General features: G+C 35.0%; 1 protein-coding gene across 5 annotated transcripts in view; it reads left to right on the top strand.

The window, feature by feature from the left end:
• Positions 1-19,969, top strand: part of CFAP54 (cilia and flagella associated protein 54) — a 115,068-nt gene that overhangs the window by 80,738 nt on the left and 14,361 nt on the right. For all 5 annotated transcript variants that reach the window (XM_040556693.1, XM_040556703.1, XM_040556711.1 and 2 more), the window contains 14 exons: positions 942-995; positions 2,353-2,557; positions 2,896-2,990; positions 4,505-4,674; positions 9,082-9,169; positions 9,925-10,063; positions 10,998-11,152; positions 11,353-11,538; positions 12,797-12,923; positions 13,406-13,561; positions 15,782-15,890; positions 17,863-17,968; positions 18,744-18,803; positions 19,344-19,476. In XM_040556693.1, the coding sequence (XP_040412627.1) occupies positions 942-995; positions 2,353-2,557; positions 2,896-2,990; positions 4,505-4,674; positions 9,082-9,169; positions 9,925-10,063; positions 10,998-11,152; positions 11,353-11,538; positions 12,797-12,923; positions 13,406-13,561; positions 15,782-15,890; positions 17,863-17,968; positions 18,744-18,803; positions 19,344-19,476 (1,783 nt within the window). The remainder of the gene's footprint in view (positions 1-941; positions 996-2,352; positions 2,558-2,895; positions 2,991-4,504; positions 4,675-9,081; positions 9,170-9,924; positions 10,064-10,997; positions 11,153-11,352; positions 11,539-12,796; positions 12,924-13,405; positions 13,562-15,781; positions 15,891-17,862; positions 17,969-18,743; positions 18,804-19,343; positions 19,477-19,969) is intronic.

Raw genomic sequence — 19,969 nt, 5'->3', positions numbered from 1 at the left:
AGAGTTAGGGTGAGGTCTGGTCAATTTTGTCACCTGACTTAATGAACCCCACCTAATGGGGTTCACAGATGAGTGTTTAGGTAAACAGCAGACAAGGTTCACCATTTGGACTTTGGCTATGGTGTGACACAAATAGAAGATAAGTGCTTGCTGGACTTTTGTACAGCTCTCAGAATGAGAAGGACCCACTTTCCAGGGAATGACAGGGATGGTATAGGGTTACATCTGTCATTGGAGTTAATAAAAGAATTAATAAAAAATAGAACACCACTGACAGTTATGTGTAGAGCTCTCAGTTAGGATGAAGGCTGGAAATGATCTTTAACTCTACCTTTTCTTTCCCCTCAGTAGACAGGTTTGTCTCCTGGTGAAAAGGTAAAGGGTTTTTGAGCAGGGATTGGAATTAGGGTTAGGGTTCAGAAAATTGAAGCACATATAACCCAAAGAATATCTGTTGTTTTTATAGTCCTCGAGGGAACATTGAAGTGTCAAGTTCATTTTGACCTGTAGTTCTTTCTTTCATTCCATTCACAGTTCTGTGTGCTGCTGAATAGCAGTGGAGGCACATGCTAAGTCTGGCGTTAGGTTTGGGACTCAGAAATGTAAAGAACATGAAACACAACTGGTGGTTGGTGGCTGTAGAGTTCCTAGAATTTGGAAGAGGATTTTTTTTGGTTAACTCCTCTGCCTTTTTCTTAGCTTGATTCACATTAAAGAGTCCTGGTGAATGGCATAGGAGTTGCAGGGATAGATCTGGGTCTCAGGTTATTGTTCAGAAATGTAAAGCCCATAGATGCCAAGTAATTGTTGGTATTTTCAGAGCCCTCAAAGTATTGTTGGAAATGCACTATGCTTTTCTACTGCTCTGCTAACTTGCTTATTTTATACTCATATTAAGCACATCTTTTTTTTTTTTTAATATATTTTGTCCATTTTTACAGGCCTTACAGAGATTTGACTCCTCAAAATCTCTCTTGACTGTTACAAATTTACAGGTAAAAAAATAATCTGAATATACTAAAATTTGTATGCTATACATAAAGGTTTATTTCACTGGCATCAGTTAGAGATTATTTGGTTCAAAAAATAAATCTTATTAGCAAAAAGCAGTAAATAGAAAACATTATCCTCAACAGTTTACCATTTCATAAATTTTAATTTTTATGACTGACCTCTTAAGGGAGAGGCAACTTTCATTATCGCCATTTTTCAGATGGGAATGGTATTTGTACAAATCTGTGCCTTGTCTTTGCAAAGCATACTGGTAGAATTATTGATGTTTCATCATGATATGTAGGTTCTGTTTTTCACCCTGCTAAAATACCAAGAGCATCAGTCATCTGGCCTTTTAATTTCTATCAGAGCTGTCTTTGTAGGTTTGTTCTAATTCTCTTTTTTGAAAAAAAAAAAAAAAAAAAAGGAAAGAAAAAAAAAAAGAAAGGAGGTGAATCTGTAAACCAGTTAATCAATAGTCATTTCTCTTTGTAATTAAAATTACATGTTCATCCAGATTTTGTTTTTGTTTTTCATTTTAATTGTTTGCTTTCACTTGTTTGTCACAGATCCATTGAGCCCGTAGAGGTAAATGTTAGCAGAATGAGGAAAAGAAGCTGTACCGTAAAGACAAACTGCTGAAGTAGAAAAAAAATCAAAACACTTTTCCCTTCCACTTTCATCCCTTTTATTTACAGTATGGTTGTATCTCCTACAACAGTTGATATTAGAAGACAGAAATGAGATGTCTATTTTGACAGCTTTTGATTTCACTTGTTTCAGATTTATTTTGTGAAGTTGTGCTTTATTTCGAACTTTTGATTTGAACACTTCACATTCTGTATGGAGTTCTTATTTGTCCCCTCACGATTTTGCAAAGCTGTATAGACTTTCAGCTTCTAAATTTATTAATCTAAAGTGAGAATGGTAAACTCAAGATAAAGGAAGGATGTTGTAATGAATAACATTTTTTTTTCCTTGCCTCATCTTTCTACTTAGGGTCAACTGTAGCAACAGAGTTTGCTTTGAGTTACAATTTATGAACTGCACATTTACCTCCATATTTTTTGCTTTACCCTATCTAAAAGAGCGCTATGAACAATGTAGAAAACAAGAACTCACATAGAAGAATAGATGCACCTTCTATGGGAAAATGGATCATTGAAGCTGTAGCAAGTGCTGCTAGGGGGTGAATTAAGTTTGGGAAGGAAAACATCAACTAATCTATAATGACTAAGATCATATTACTAATATTACTCATATTAACTGTTGATAAACATAGAAGCAGAATGTGCCCTGAACAAAGAAAAGTGTAAGATATGTCATTTCAAATAGTCCCAATTATTAACTTTCTTGTAGGTACTGGAAGACATATTTAATTGGAGTCTGTCTTTAACAATGCTGCCACTGTGCAACCAACAAATTATGAATAAATTAACCTTAGCCAAAATGCATTTCATCATTTGCCTATCTGCCACAATAAATACTATACCTGAAAAAGTGGAAAAACACATCTATTCTGCCGATAACGAGCCAAGTGGAGTTACAGCCTCAAATGTAAAAGGTAATTATAAGGATGGTGGAAAAGTGGATGTATTCTGCAACCTTTCAAGCATAGTTTTTTTTCACTTTTAATAACTGCATATGCATTAAACTGTCATATTTTTAAAAATATTCATATTAGATGTTGCTGAACATATCAGTCTTTTTTTTGAAATATTAAACATTAAGATTTTTACAGGCATTTTAGCCAATATAGCTAATATTACTACATCTGCGTTCCAGTTTTGCTGACTTATTTTGATATTGAAATAGAGAAAAAAGGGCATATTCTTCAAATTTCTGAAAATGCTTTGATTCTGCTTCTGTTATCTGAAATTTCATTTGAAATGCATTTGACAGTTAATGCTGATAAGAATTCAAGACAACAGGAACAAAGAAGCACAATGGTGCAGCTCGTCGACTGTAAAGATAAATTAAATATGGCCATGCTGAAGGTAATTTTGTTTTTTTAGGAAAAAAAGCTTTAAAAACTTCAGATTGTTCCAAAAACTTTGCTAATGTTTTCAATGTAACAGAAATTATGACGGTAAAATGACATGAATGAGGGGACTAGAATTTTCTGTTTCTAATTTGATTCTAATCTTATTACCACACATGAAGTCTTTGTGGTTCAGTGTACTTTTTCAAATACGTGTAGTGGTTACAGGCTAGTTTATTCTGTATAAATGTCCATATTGTCACAATCAGATTTTAGTATGACTGTTTCAGCAACAAGAATAGAGACTGAATGGGATTTCAAGGATAAAATCATCTTTCAGAGGTGGCTGTTGTAGAACATCAGACACTTTGATGGGACAGTATACTCTACAAACAAATGGAAATGAATTCTCTACCATATGTGAAATGTCTCAAATTTTTCATCCTGCTCTCTCTTTTAATTTATTTTGGAGAAAAATACCACAGGTTCTTAGTTAGTCAGTTTGTTTGTTCATAAATTGTAAACTTCATGCTTGTCAGTTTCATATAATGAAAAGCCAAAAACTGAGGGCTGACATATTCTTCTGTCAGAGAGGCCTTCCACTTCAGAAGTATTTACTTTTGGCCATTGTAACAAACTGAATACTGTATGAAATACATCTGGTGAAATGGTGAATGGTTTTGAATGGCAATTGCTACATACCATGGACTAGAAACCTTAAAAGTTTTGATGTAGCTTGAAAATAGCATCTTCAGAATAAATACAATAGAAATGTTAAATTAATTTGAATCACGCTTATCTAAGGGGCATAATATATTTCTTACACTTTTGATTTTTGTTCAACCACTCCATTTATTTGTTTTTATTTTTATTTTTTTATTTTTTTACAATAGAACTCAGAACTCACTGAGCAAACTGGCAAAAGAAAGATATTGGATGATACAAACTTTTGAATTCTTTCTGAATTCTGCTGAAATTTCCATAACTGAGCTTTTACATAAAGTTAACTTTGTTTTAGACTTGGCTTTCACAGTTTCTTACAGATTTGTTTGTCAGAACGAGTGTAAATTACAGTTGAAATTTCAGGATATATACTACTCTCAAAGATCTGTCAGAGTACAGATAGAAAAGAATGTAATACTTCTTGCAACCTCTTTAATATTGTATTTCAATATTGTATTTTATTGTATAAAATTATAAAAGTACAGTATAAAATTATCAAGTATAGCTGTAAGATAATGATAGGAATGAAAAATTATCGAGCCCATAAAATATTTTCTTATGATATACGGTGTAGTTGAACATAAATAGTACAAGCACAGTTAAGATGTTCCTAGTTTCAGCACACTGAATCTGTAAACGTGCAAAATCAAAATTATAAACCCCAGTTACTTAAAGAAAAGGTACATTGTATTAAAGTTGGTTTGTTCCAGGATGTAGTGGTAGTAGGTTATAATGGAATAGAATACCTTTTTTCTCTCTCTTTCCTTCTCTCTCCTGTTCAATTTTCAATGCTGTATTTTTCTCTAGGGAATTTTACTGACAGAAGCTGAAGAAAGTCTTAACCATCTTGTGCAGAACATACAAGACAAATATGATGAGGAGATATCCCAGTGTTCTGTTGAAGATATAGAGGCTCTTATTGAGGCCAAACTTCAGCTTGCTGCTATTTCTCAACAACGGCATCAAGCAGCATTCAGGTAAGTAAAATTATGAACAACCTTATGTTGTACAGCCTTGACTATGGTAAATTAAAAAATAAATCTAGCAATATCTTTGAATCCTTTATGTCTACAAAGTTACATAAATATTCTAAATCTTAGCAACAAAACATAATAAGCCCATTAAAGTATCCACAAATGTTAAGTTATCCTGGTGTTTCATTTTTTATTATTGCTTTATCTTACTTTTTAAAAGGTCATGAGTTATTGGCCTGTGATTTCACTGTGCAGTGTTTTTGTGATATAGTTTTATAAAAAATCAAATAAAAATTTGCAGTGTTTACTGTTTTTGTTAAAGTCTGGATCTGTTAGGTCATGCATTTTTTATAATTTTAAAGTGTTTAGCAGGCCACTGAGCTTGATATCTCTTAATTACTGAATTCTACTTCCTTCTGAAAAGCTCTACATTACTGTCCTAAAAGAACATTTCCTCTTTATATAGTTATTGCTGTCAGATTAAAATATTAAAATGTTAACATTATACTTGATAATAAATTGATTAAAAATCATTGATGTAACCTTCAGGTATTAATTGTATTGGTAGGTATTTACATGGTCTACCAGATATTTTCTCCAAATTACCATTTTGAAATTCTGCGATTTTTTTGAGGTTCTCATTTATTTTGGAGAACTCCAAGAAACTACAGTTGTGCTGTTCTTTGAATACATGGGGCACACAGACATATATTAACAATTTACAGATGTTGAAAAATAAATGTTTTCTGCTACATCAAAGGCAAACTGTTTTCCTTCTCCCAACTATCCTAGGCAAATAAACAAAGCTCCAAATCAGATAGCCTTTAAATAGCACAGTCCCTTTTTTGCTGCTATGCTACCGCAATTAAAAAAAAGAATTAATAAGGACAGGAACATCACAATGCTGGATAGAATACTGCATGGAAAACAATGAAAGAGTACTGCACCATGATCCTTCACCTTGTTTTTCCTTATATTATTTTAAAATCTAGAAGTTTCCCAAAAGTTCATGTATCTGGACTATAATAATTCATATCAAGGCTAGTAAGGTTATCCGTGAAGATGGGAAGTAAGAACTATTAGGCTATTCATAGACATTTCTTATCATGAAATATTTATCTATTCAGTGCTTTTCAAATTAGATTAGTTTGCCATAAATTTGAGAAAATTGAAAAAGAGAAAACAACAAATCCCTGGACAGTGGTCTCATCGTGTTTTAAGAACCGTGTGGATTTTATACAATTTTCATATTATCAACTAAGGACCAGTACACAGAATTTTATGCAACATCATGTGAATAAGCCCATGTTAGCTTGATACTAGGGTTAGTAAAATCTGTGTTAGTAGAGTCTCAACCCAAACTCATTCACCCTGCTAAACTCATTCCAGTATGCAAACCATTTTCAGTGCAAGACCCTTCATTTTGACATGTAGTTGTATTCTAGAGTGTAGTTTCTCTCTAGGTTTATAACTTGTCTCAAATTGAAGAACCTTTTCTACATTATCAAGAGTTCCAATGGATTTGAATAATTTAGAGTATCATTTTTTGGGACTCACAAATTTTGATGGGTGTTTAATGGGCCATATATATTGATAGTGCTCAGAATACAGAAAAAAACAAACAAACAAACAAAAAAAACAGCCCACAGACAAAACAAATCCCCCCCCCCCCAATTTCACAATTTTATTGCACTGCCTTCCATGGAAACTGCTGATCTATCTACCTCAGATACAAATGAAACATTCCTTCGGACAGCTGAATGTTTCCTGCCTGCCAGCCTAGAAATCAAACTTTGCATGATATTACAGAAATTCATCATTTTTTTTCCTTTGGCAAAGTGACTTAGTGGTGAAATTGTTATAGTCAGCTGCACTTTCCTATTTTGATCATCTTGCCACTTTCTGATTCGGCTGATAAAACGATGTGTATTTTGTCAAGGGAAATATATAGACACATCACTCTTGTTGACAGCAAAAGAGGGCCACAAAAATTTCATCAAGGGAAACTTCTACATTATAGCCTCTGTCTTGTAAAAAAAATTAATACCTCAGAATAACTTTATTTATAGGAATAATTACACTGATTTCGAGGAGAATATCTGCACAGTGTCTCCCCTAAGTATATGAGGTTTCTAATTACCTAAATATGTACTCATCTGCTTATGTGTGTAAATGACTGCTTAAAACAATACATATATGAACTCTTGGGCTTGTGGTCTACATTTTAATGGTGAAATTTATAGATAAGCATGTAGATAAAAATGGCCTAATTTTCAGAATTGATAAATGTTGACGACACAGTTAACTGGAGGTTGCAGTGCCCAGAAAGTTAGGTTAGTATTTCTTAAAAACCTGTATATACTCTTGGGTGCTGCACTTTCTTCATTTTATTTGAGAAACGTTAGCCACAGCATCTCAAACAGCATTTTGAAAAATGTCAGATTTTGCTGTAATTTTAACTTTGATGCCTAGTTTCAGGGGAAAACTCATCTTAATAAAAAGAAAGAAAAGCATTTGGGATATTTCATTGCAATATCCTTAGTGTCTGTTTTGCTCTTATAAGCAAATTTTGTTTCATCTTTTCCTTTGTTAGAGAGAAGGTTGTCATCAAATTCAACATTGATTTATTCTAGTTTCACTTTGTTGAATAAAACTGAGGTAAACGGATGATGAAGGAGATTCATAAGTATTGAATTCTGAGAGCTGAAAGGCAAGATATTAACAATTTTGGTTCTCACTGTTACTTTGGGGTCTATTTGTACTGAATTGATGTAATCCATCCAGTTCTGCATCACAAAAACAACAAGCAGGATAGAATCAGAAATGGCAGAAGGACTTTAACTACCCTTTTATCTCTGGAGGTTATTCATCAGATGTCAGATGTAAGTTGCCAGAATAATGTGAATAATTTCAGAGTAGTGAAACTCTTGTTCTTACTTCTTTGTGAATGAATCAAGAACTTGGCCTTTAAAACAATTAATCTAGCACTTCTCAAAAGTGGTATGTTCAAACAGAGCCTGAATCCATCTTGCATTAAAAGCTCTTTACACTAGTCTGGCAGTGTAAGAAGGCCTTAAGGCATTCATAAATTATTATTTCATTTGCTTCATAGCAGCCAGTCTCTCTGTAAAGAGAATCTCTGTATGTAAAACCTCTCTATTTAAAAAGTCTTCAAGATAATTTGAATTTTGGTTATACGATTAACTTGCTGAAAAATCTCTGAGGTGAGCTAGGGATACTCTCAAGTACTTTTGCATCATTATGCAAATATGTTATATCAAATATGTTTCAGTGGGTAAAGAAAAAGTAGTACTTCAAAGTGAACAAACTAAAAATGTTTTAGTGAAGAGCTGGGAAAGTAGATATTTACGAATGTAGGGGAAAATGTACAATTAGAGATGGAAAACTAATACCGTGAGACACTTATTTTATTTTTTTCCACTTCTCAGAATATTTGGACCAGCATGTTCTTTGGGCAACAAATCCTGTTAAAAAAATCTTCTCAGAATTTTTTTGGTTTTGCAACTGTCTGAAAATACTTTTGTTCACCAAGTCTACTGTTATAGCCATCCATTTTTGTAGATGTCATGGAAATTGAACAGTGTTTCTGAAAACTTTAAAAAGAAAGCATGAAAAAGAAAAAGGAAAAAAAAAAAAAGCATAGTAATTAATATTTTAAGAAATCTGACAATATTTTGGAATCCCAAGTCACAATTTTTGGAAACGTGGTGTTCAGCTGATTGCTCCACCAGTCCTAATAGTGTCTGTATCATTCTAGATGCTGTTTGGAGTGAAGTCCAGAAAAGGATTTGTGATGGGGCTGGGGCGGGGGAGGAGACTCAATATCATGTGATTGCTTACTGGCAAGGTTATGCCAGGATGGCACCTGGTTCAAGTTTTGATTGATGGTGTTTACTAAAATCCTGTGATTATTTGGTCATGGGGATTTAACAGAATGAATAACATGTAGTCTGGAAAGGATTTAAGGAGGAAAGTGTTTTTGTAGCTCTCCATACATACTGAACTCTCCCAATGTGTTTTGTCATTTTCAGTATTTTTACATCTTTTAATTTCTAAAAGCCCATTCCTGAAGAAAGACATATGTAACTGAAACTTAGAGTGGAGTTCTGCTTTGATTGCTTCAACAGAAGATTGTATTTCTTGGCTTACCCATTAGTATCACGTTATGTCTGGCAAAACCATTTCTCTTACTGCTGTTTTCTCACTTTTGTACTGCAATGCCTACAAATTCAGAATATGCTCTTAGTGCAAGTTATTATAATGAAGCAAAAATTGATAGCTGCTTATAGACATCTCTGATATAGTCAGATGTGACGTATCTGTTATAATGGAAGCATATAATAGTGAGTATAATTATCACTGTTTTAATAATACTGTTCTGTATCACAGTGTTGCTTTGGCTTTCACTGCAATTCGACTTCTTCAAGACGCAGACATTTTTAGGATGAAACCAATGCATTTTCAAGAAAAAAAGAATGTAAGGAAGTGTTTTGTATGTGTGGAAATACGAATTACATGACTGTTTTAGTATATGAAGTCTTGTACTGTTAAGAGACTTTCAGAAAGTTAGAACATAGCAGTCATCTGTATTACATGGTTGCCATTAAACTGGGGAGAAAATGATGTATGACATGCTTCATGTCATATATCAGTACTCCCAGTACTATATTACATCACTATTTGTTTCTAATTACTAGAAAAACCAGGAACAAGAGAACAAAACCTAGAAATTTGTTTCTAATCTCTGTTTAGGTTAACAGAACTTGATATTGACCCTGATCTACAACCACAGTGGACCATTCTGTTCCTTAGAGTTTTGAGCAATGTTCCTGTTTGAGATGAAGTCCAAACTCTTAGAATTATTCTCCATGAGCTGTTCATCATATGGTGCTTCAGCTTATCTTGTGTTTTTCATGTACATATAATATATAGATATATTAATGGACTCTCCCATTAAAGCTGGTTTAATTTGATCATGTTTCAAATTTTCTATAGATTTTAAGTTAAATAATAAATGGGCCTCTCATAAAAACAAACAAACAAGCAAACAAACAAAAAGAACCCACAACATATCTACCATTCAAATAAGTATGTTGTTATGATTATCTTATTATTTGTAATATATTTGTACTAACTTCATTTATTTTAGACTGAATACTATCCTGTTGCTTTGTATGTATTGAAGTAGTTGACTCCCAAAGTAACGTTTCTCTTGCTTTTGGAAATTATTAGGATTTTTGTGCTGAAGATGGTCAACTGCCTCACAGTACAATTGCACAAGATCATATGAATATGCATCTGTGGCTAAGGTGTCGTAAAATGTTAGTGACTGCACTAGTAACACAGATACATGGCATTGGTTATATGGAAGGTATTACCCTTTTTTGGTTTAGGCTTTTGGAGTATAACGGGCAGAGTAAATTCTTATTCATAAATAAAAAAGTTAACATTGATTACTGTGCAATTATTTGCATTAGATTCATTCAATGCAGTAAGGAAGATGTATTTCTGAGTATAATCTCTCCCTAGAGCATATAAAAACAAAACATTACATTAATGTTTAATGGTCATAATCTTTTGACAATCATTTGTGCAGTAAAAAGTTTCAAATGTAATCAGTGTAATTAAATTAAATAGATATGCTTGTTTAAAAAAAAACAACAACAAAACAAAGCAAAACAAAACACACTTGCAACATACCACTAGTTTTAAAAATGTAAAAGTTTTCTTTTTTCACTTTTTATATCACCTATAAATGAAAACATTATGTTCCCGATTATTTTACTTCTAAGGATTTAAGTGAGATACTACAAAGTACATTTATTGAAGTTTGATGATAGAAAAAAATGTTCTTCCTACTTAGTTCTATAAACAACATAAACTCTGAAACTCACTCAAGTATCAAAATCACAGTCTAGGTCAGTAGCCAAACTTTTCTATGAATCTCTTCTGGATAATTCCTGTAAAGGCTGTTGCTATTTTGCAATGCTAAGATCAGATTTTTGAATGTGACATTTGCTCTGAAAAATCTAATTAATTATGCTGGTGGCTAACATACAAATAATGCATTTGGATGAATTTAAAGAATGTACAACTTAAACATTCTTTAGTTTTTCTTTCTTCTGAGAGCACATTTGGCACAGAATTGGTGAAATGATAATGTGGAATCTGTATTGTCAGATTTCCTGTAACTTTCTAGTGGTTTTCTAATATAATAGTAGGAAGAATAATTTTCTAAGAATGGAATAAGATACTGTAAAGTCTTTTCTATTGTAGTTTTACTAATCATGTATTTCTTCTTTTAGAAAATTATGTGGCTGAACGCAGAAGTGTGATAAAAGAAGTAATAATAGAGGCGGAAGCCTTTGGTGATATTGAGACTCAGGCTGAAATGATGGTGCAAGCTGCTATTCTTGACCTGCAAGAAAGATGTCCCATGGCAGGCATTAAACTTTTGCAGGTTTGAGCACAAAGGAGAAACTGTTGGCTTTTCTTTGATGCATTTTTTTTTTTGTGGAGTCAGAACAGCTGATGCCAGCATTAAATAAGTTTGAAATAATGCCTCTACAATAGTTTTTTTTTCACTTTTTGTGATTTGTCCTCATAAACAGATGGCAAACATAGTAACAACATTGTTTTATGTTATCTATGTCCAAACAGGATATCATCAGTTTACTCCAAGAGGATACATTTATTTTCTCTCCAGCTTCTTTGACTCTTGTGAAAAGTATGCTTCTGCTGGCAGACATACTAGCATTGCAAACAGTAGGGGATGCAGAATATTGTTCTTCTGCAATGGAACCATTAAACTTACTAATTTTGGCACATGAAATTACCATTAAAGCAGTGAGTATATGATTTACATAGCATTTTCAAATCCTTACAACAATTTTAACTCATCTATTCTGGAAGCTCTTTTAACAATTTATTAAAAAGGCTATTCCTATTAATTGATAAGTCTAATTTTCCCTAGATTACATAGTATAAAGAAGTAATTCATTTTACCAACTTTTTTTTTTTTTTTGGTGTAGTCATAATGGGTATTCATAGTTCTAAGTAGTTTGATATTTTCATACAGTTTAAAAAATATTAAATACTTGCAAATGTATGTCCGGATGTGAAAAACAGAAATAGGGAGTTTGATTTTTCAGAGATCTGGAACACTCACTTTTCCCACACATTGGTGTTCAGCACCTCAGGGAAGATGTATATCTCATAAAATTCCTAACTTTTGAGCATCCAAGTTTAAGAATTTAGCTTTGTACCTTGACTTAGAATCATTTGAATTTAGAAAATTTATATAAAGTGGCATATTATTTAGATTGACAGATTGTTACAGTCACTATGAAGAAATCATTTCCATGTAAAAAAATACATAATTAAAAATGTATCTAAAGACATGATATATGTGAGAGGAATGTGAAGTAATTAATAATTTACCTGTTTGGTGATCTAAAAGTAGATATGCACATCTCCACCCGTTCTTTATATAGATTGTGAAGAAAAGCTGTTAGATCAAATTTTTAACCTCATATTTCCTAATATAGAAGTCTAATCATTTGAACGTTTGTTCCCAAGTAATGAATAATCATATGAATCACATTAGACTCAGACTTCTGCTTGTGAAACTTTCTAACCTTCAAGAGACTTAACAGTTTACAGCATGCATCCCATCACTTTATTTCCATGAATGAGAAGTTTGGTCCATATGTGCAATGTTATTTTTCTTTTCTGGCCTCTGGCTTTTGTTGGATGTCAGATTTCTTTCAAGACGTGACAGTTTCTTTCTAATGATCAGGTTACTTGGGAGTTCTATTTCTTAAAGACTGCCTTTTCTGAGGAAGTTTGCTTTTAGAAACCAAAGCCTGACACTAATAAATCTGATCAAGAGTTCATTGAAATTCTTTGTTTGCTACCAAACTTCTCTGCAAAGAAGACAATCACAAACTGAAATAAAGGAATTCAAGAGTATCAGGCCCTTTTCTAGTACTTATTTTTATAAGAAACAATTGAGTTCCACGTCTTACAAGTACCTCACTTACTTCTTCAAACTATTTAATTTATTGTCTGTAACTTGATTTTACAAAACGTACTCTCTTTATAGATTTTTTTGTGTGGAGAATCCATTGAACAGCAGATAGAGGACAGTACATTGACTTGCTTAGTCCTACCTGCAAAAAATATCTACTTGCCCCATATCAACCTTCTAGCCCAAGTCAAAATGAGAATTGGTAAGAAAAATGCAATACATTATTATTTTCATTTTTCATTCTTTTTCATTCATAATTTATGCACTAGCAGATAAAGTGATGCATCAGAAGTGAAGGTAGTAGAACTGGTTAATAGAAAACGAATTTGGGAATTTGGTAAGGCTCAGAGAGGTGTAGGTTCTGCCTATAACTGTCAGGTGAAACAAAGGTAGGAAGTGGCTTAGTGCCAATCCTTCAGATCATTTGTCAAAGGATTGATTTGTTTAGTCTGAGCTTCTTTTGAATGGCCTAAGTAAATCTCATTAGCATTGTGAAGTAATGAAACATCACTATAGTTCCATATTTATGGAATATTAATACATATCAATGGATTATATTAATGAGAATTGGATTGTAGCGGTAAATATGTAACAGCATTTGTTCTGAGGAACTTACTTGGTTTTGCATAACTTGGTGTTGTATTAAATCCTTTAGTAAAAGATGTCTATTTTTTTCTTCCTTAGGACGCACATTAGCTGAAAAAGTAGCTTGTACACCTGAAAGAGTAGATCCACTGCAATGGTTACGTGCTCTCAAACATTTAGAATCAGCATTGGAGCTTTGCAGAGAATCTGCAAAAAAAGAATTAGATATCGAAGCTGAGCTTCTTTTTCAGATAGGTAAATATAACCCCGTTTGTTCACCATAATTTCCTTCCTATGGTGATCTTATGCTTGTAGCCTCTCTTAAAATGGAGACATTTTCTTAGAAAAATAGAAGCGGTGTGGATATTTGTCATATACCCTAACTGCAGATCTCTCTCCTGCATTTCATATCATACCAGCATAGCTCAAGGTGCATTAGGCAACAAATAATTTTGAAACTGCAGTAGAACTTTTCCCATCTCTGTGTTATCAGGGATCAAAGGGCATAGCTGATGAGGTTAAGGACACTGTAGAAAGCTGATTAGCTCCTTTGCATCAGTCTGATGTAAAGAAGATGAGAGCTTCATAACATTTTTCTAAATAATTTAACAAAGCTAATGAATTACACAATGTCTGCTTGCGTTCGGACTTCAGTGGCATTATGTTTTGCACCAGGAGGTGCTGGATTGTAAGGATCCCAGCCAAAATGGCAATCATACTCTGTACATTGTCACTTAAAATGTCATTTACAAGATTAGCACTATAAAGGAGAAGATAGTGTAAACAATCTTACAACCCTTCAGATTCTGACAAACCCAAGTTGCACATTATTGAATGGGCCTCTAGTCAGGGTGTAGCATACCATGCAGCTCCCATCAGTGAAAATGTGGTCTCATTTTGTCTTTTGAGCTCTTGAAAGAAAATAGTTCTATTCATTGTTTCTACTGTCAAACAAAAAGCATGTTCACCTAACTTCTTGCTACACTTTACAGAAAGGCAAGGATCTGCAGGTGGCATAATCAGTGGTACTGAGAAGCTGATGCCAACAGGCTCTCTTGTTAACAGTTAGGGGGCTAAGTTTATCCTGTGGCCAGGGGACATACACAGCATGACAGTGGCCCACAAGCCATACTGCATGTACAGCACAGACCTCTGCCTACACAGTGAATGTTATGTGGATCCCTTCAATGTACAATGGTCTTCCAGTTGGATCACTACACATTAAGAGTCATTATGATTCCACAGTTTATTTTAGCGAGTCTATGATATGACCTGTTATACAGGCATTGTGCACAACATCAAAAAGAAAAAAAAAAAAAAGGAAAAGATTTTCCTTATTGGTGTGGTGGTTTTACTCAGCAGGGCAGCTGAACTCCACGAAAACCGCCCTCTCAATCCCCATCCTCAAAAGAAAAGGGGAAGAAAATACAACAAAAAAGGGCTCAAGGGTTGAGATCACTCAACAATTATTGTCACGGGCAAAACAGACTCAGCATAGGAAGATTAATAAAATTTATTGCCTATTACTAACAAGCTAGAGCAGTGAGAAACTAAAAACACCTTCCCCCTATCCACCCTCTTCTCCCCAAGCAACGCAGGGGAATTGGGAATGGAGGCTGTGGTCAGTCCCTGATGCTTTGTCTCTGCTGCTCCTTCACGGTCACTCTCTGCCCCTGCTGCACGTAGGGTCCCTCCCATGGGATGCCGTCCTTCCTGAACTGATCCTGCGGGGGCTCCTCTCCATCCCCCAGGAGCAAACTGCTCCAGCACGGGTCCCTCACGGGCGGCAGCTCCCCCTAGACCCCTGCTCCTGCGTGGGCTCCTCTCCACGGGCTGCAGCTCTGGCCCGTGGCCTGCTCCTGCGGGGGCTCTCCATGGGCCGCAGCCTTCTCCAGGCCACATCCACCTGCTCCACCGGGGGCTCCTCCACGGGGGGGCTGCAGCGTGGAGATCTGCTCCATGTGGGACCCCTGGGCTGCAGGGGGACAGCCTGCTCCACCAGGGCCTCTCCACAGGCCGCAGGGGAACTGCTGCTCCATGCCTGGAGCACCTCCTGCCCTCCTGCTGCACTGACCTCAGTGGCGGCAGGGCTGGTTCTCACTCCTCGTTCTCCCAGTTGCTGTTGCTCAGCAGCTTTTTTCCCTTTCTTAAATATGCTCACATAGATGTGCAAACAACATCAGTTATTGGCTCAGCTTTGGCCATTGGCAGGTCCCTTTCGAGCTGTCTGAAAGTTGCCCTTATTTAACATGGGGCAGCTTCTGGATTCTTCTCACAGAGGCCACCCCTGCAGCCCCCTGCTACAAAAACCTTGCCAGGTAAACCCAATACAGTTGGGAAGAAAACAGATAATGCAGTCCATTGTTCAACTTTCCTCGGGCGGGGTTGTGGGGACAGGTGGAACAGGCTGGGTCAGGGTCTTAGGGAAAAAAATGGTAAAATCTTGCAAATCTGCTTTCTATATTTCTTTCTTAGGTAAGGTGGAATGCCAGATAACCAAAGCAGGCAATAACAAGGCATATCTAGCTGTTGAAACACTACTGGAAGCTATAAAACTGAGCCAGCAACATGATCAAAACTTTGAGTAAGAAACTAGCTATATAACTTTCAAAATGATTTTAATCACACGTGAATATATTTTTGACCTTTTCCTGAGATTTGGTGTGAGACTTCTTTTATGGTTTTATACAGTTTTCTTCTATTGTAGTATAGAAGAACTAATGTATATTTATTCTCTTATTTAAAACTAACGCTAAGAAGATTTAAAAACATTTTTTGAGTATACTAAGTTACGGCTTTTAGTTTTATTTCCAAATTTTTACCCTCTGTCAAACCAGCAACAAAGCTACCTGTTAAACAGGGGTTTTATTCATATTTCAGAAGATGAGCTGTGGCCTGCCCCTTTCCAGATAATAGAAATCCAGCTTGAAAAGGTTAGCAGCCAGAAAAAGGCAGAAGAACAGAGGCAGAAGGAGCACAGGAAATGTGTTTGTAACAGATATCAGGACAGTGACTTTGGCATTAGTTATCTGCATAGAAGATGCCTGAAGAGCTGAGCTAAGCCAGCCAATAAATTCTGTCAAGCAACTCTGATATATTGGACATTATTTTTTTTAGATTCTTGACCAGTCTTAATGAATAATGTGCCATGTATGGTTACAGTGTAAAGGCAGCAATTTACCTTGATTGTGTGGGTATTCTGGTACTTAAGTTAATGAACCAGAACTCTGAACACTGAAGCAGTAGCATAGTAATAAAACTCTACAAGCAAGTCAGCATGATGGAAGATAGTACAGAAATCAACTGTGGTGATGTTCTGCAAGTTTAATTTGCTACACTCTTATTTAATTTGCTACAGTCTTTCTAAACTCTGTAGGGCAACATCAATGGACCTCTACTTTCTTATTTTTGGAAAACTAAACATCCAGATCACCTTTATATGAGCCCTCAGATACCTATGGAATTGTTTAATTAAAGTTGTTTCTTGATGTCTGAAATCCTGTTTTATTAGCAAGATTAGAAAGTTAACTAAATTGTGGCCAACCAAGTGCAGAACTTCTCATCTTCAGACTTAGTTTGTCCTCTCCTGAACTGAACAGCATTGTGTGACTTTCATATTTTGCTTCACACAAATCATACTAAAGCTGGAATTTATGGTACTATCTAAGCAGCCAGCTCTGTGCAATACGACTCTGTCCGAAAGAGTAACTGCATGAGCAGGAGTTTGTTGCTAAGATTAAGGAAGCTAATTCTTAGGGGAAATCTGGAGAGTTCAGCAAAGATGGGAGGAATCTGTGTAAAAAGACTTAGAAACCTAAAGGGAATAGAAATGTTGGAGAAGTTCTGCAGATACAGTGATTTTGGCCTTGTTTATAATACTACTGAAAAAATGACTGAAGGAAAAAAGTATAGGAGAACAGGAGCTGGTGAGGACAGTCTGTCTGAAGAAGTAGAGTGTTCTGGTACAGAACTCATAACTAAGAAGGTTCTTCAGCTGAACCCAGTGAGGAAATGAAAGATCATTTTGGTCACCTTTGGTGTTTTTCCTAGTTCCTGGAAGAGAGAAGGACTTTTCTACGCTTGACTGAATACTCGTATGCAAATTCAGCCATCCATATTTCAAGGAAACCGGGACAATAGATATACGCCTGAACTTGAGGAAGAGATTCTATACAGATTCTGTACAGAAAGATCACTTTCCTTGTAGAATTACAGTTTTCTTACTAAACATTTCCCATTTATTTATTGAATAAAGTAAATATTTACTGAATATTCATTGAGTATTTGTTGCATGTGGCACAAATTATATTTGACATACTCTTAAATCTCAGTGTTACTTGTTAAGCAAACCATAGGGATGTTTTAGACCCACTGAAACTTGAAAACAGGATTACATGGCTTTCTGAAAGAAGATATATTTTAAGGAGATGATGTGGGTTGGATGAATGATTTATTTGGTGGGGCTGTCTGTCTAGTCTTATGTAGGAGTCAGACTGTATCATCATAATGCTTACTTTGGTATTAACACTGATTGGTCTGTGTTTTGTTTCTCACAGGTTAATAAGAAGATCATACCTTGAAATAGCACTATTGTATATGCATTTTGTTGCACACAGTGAGAATGTGTCACAGACAGATAAGATGGTGCCTTCCAAATCAAGGGTATGTTTTCTATCTTTTGGGCAGTGGCCTCTTCAAAGCAGGAAATGTATTTCTGTTAGAACACTGTTCATCTTGCCAAGCTATTACTTACTGTGACCTATAAATCATACTGGTATTGAAAATCCTACTAGAAAAATCACACAAAGAAATCACATAGTACAGCAGTAGAATTATATCTTGTTTGATGTGATTCTTCATGTTTATTGTGTGGAATGATAACATTTAAAACATTTTTCTATTATAAAATAGGAAGAAACAGAACCAAATGTTTTCATTAATTTGTTCTTTGCAAAGAAAACATAACATTCTAACGTGATTTTTATGTGGTAATATTTATACTTTACCATATTTCAATTTTTCAGTACAGTTATGAGTGAGGCATGAGAAACGTAAAAGGCGTCAAGCACATTAAAGAGGCTACAAAATGTTTTCTGAGTGTAAAGTCTAACATAAGAGGAAAGAGTAACTGAGATTCTAGAAAATGCACCTGAACTCTATGGAATAGTGAGGGTCGTATAAGCTGCACTGAGAAAATTTTAGAGGAGCAGACAATTAGTATGCTCTGGGTAATCTCGGTAAAGCTTTTACCAATTAAATTATGGATTTATAAAACCAATGTTGTCTTTTACTTTTAAATGAAACAATAATTATCTAAGTCTAAGGATTTTTTGCTATCATCAAAGTATATTTTACCATAATGCATTTAGAATCCTAATTATGAGTGGGTGTATAATTTTAGACCTCTTCTAGAGAACTCTCTTCTTTTCCTGAGTAGGCTCTGAAATCAGAAGGCTACAAAGTACAAGCCTGGATTGCAGTAAGAGCAGCCAGACAGGTTGGTGCAATATTCTGAAGAGGTAATTTTTTTTGTCTTTGGTTTTATCTCATGCAATTTACCTAACAAAACAAAACAAGACAAGACAACACAAAACAAGCCAAGAATTAAGGTTCCCTGAAATTTCTGGCATGGGCCTTAATTTGAGGAAATTAAAGTGGACGCTGTCTGAGTGGTGCATTTAATCTCTCATGGACAGATCTGACTCTGTTTGCCTCTACTTTGGTTCAGTGCAAATATAACAGCACACTGCCTGATATGTGCATATGTATTTGACATGTGGGCAGACATCAGTGGCATCCAGGTGAGGATATCTGATTTGAAATCACTTGTGTAGTAATTAAGCTGTCAGCAGTAATGATTTATTTAAATATGATATGTACCGTATGTCAGAGAGGAGTAGAATATTTTCCTGACTTTTAAAGTAGTATAGTATATTGAGTAATTAATTTTTCATTATTAGCTTGCTAGTCTCAGATTTTAAAATCTATGTAAATATTGCAGTGAACAAGCCCTGAATAAAATAAATATTATTTTTAGGTTAGTGAGGCAGTGGTTGCTTCTCAGCTATTAATTGGAATGAAGAGTGTTAAAGAGAAGGATGAAGTACAGCAGAAAATTCCAGAATTTGCTTCCATGGATCTTCTTGCTTCATACAGAGACTTCTTGTCTGGTATTCCTTTATACTTAGTAATATTAGAACATTAAATAAAAATGAACTATATATGCCATATAATCTAGTAATACATTTGGTATCTAATTTTCGTTTATGAAAAACTGTAAGTCAAATTTGGAAAGCAAAAGCCAAACCTTCTTGTCTTGCATGGCAGTACAAAATGTGAGCAGTTCAGGTAACCTGGCAAACAGGTCTATAATCAGCCTGTGCTTAATAGGTTAAGAAAAATTGTGGAGTTTGCATACTGTGGTTTGGAGAGAGTGATGGGAATAGTGCACATACTGCCATCTTTGAGAGAAACAGACGTGCCTTTGTCACAAGGCTTCCCCAGACTTCCAGAATAGCTCTTGGCCCCCAGATAAGGCATCCCTGCTTTTTTTCCAAACGCTCATTTAGAACATAATTTTTCCGTAGTTATACCAGCTTTTCTTTGGAGATTTTCACTTTTTCTTCTGATTTCACAATCAATTGTTGATGTTGAATAGCTCCC

This window comes from Cygnus olor, chromosome 1 (genome assembly GCF_009769625.2).
Source record: "Cygnus olor isolate bCygOlo1 chromosome 1, bCygOlo1.pri.v2, whole genome shotgun sequence".
NCBI lineage: Eukaryota > Metazoa > Chordata > Aves > Anseriformes > Anatidae > Cygnus > Cygnus olor.
The sequence above is the reverse complement of the archived record's forward strand: the minus strand, read 5'-3'. Positions and strand labels throughout refer to the sequence as shown.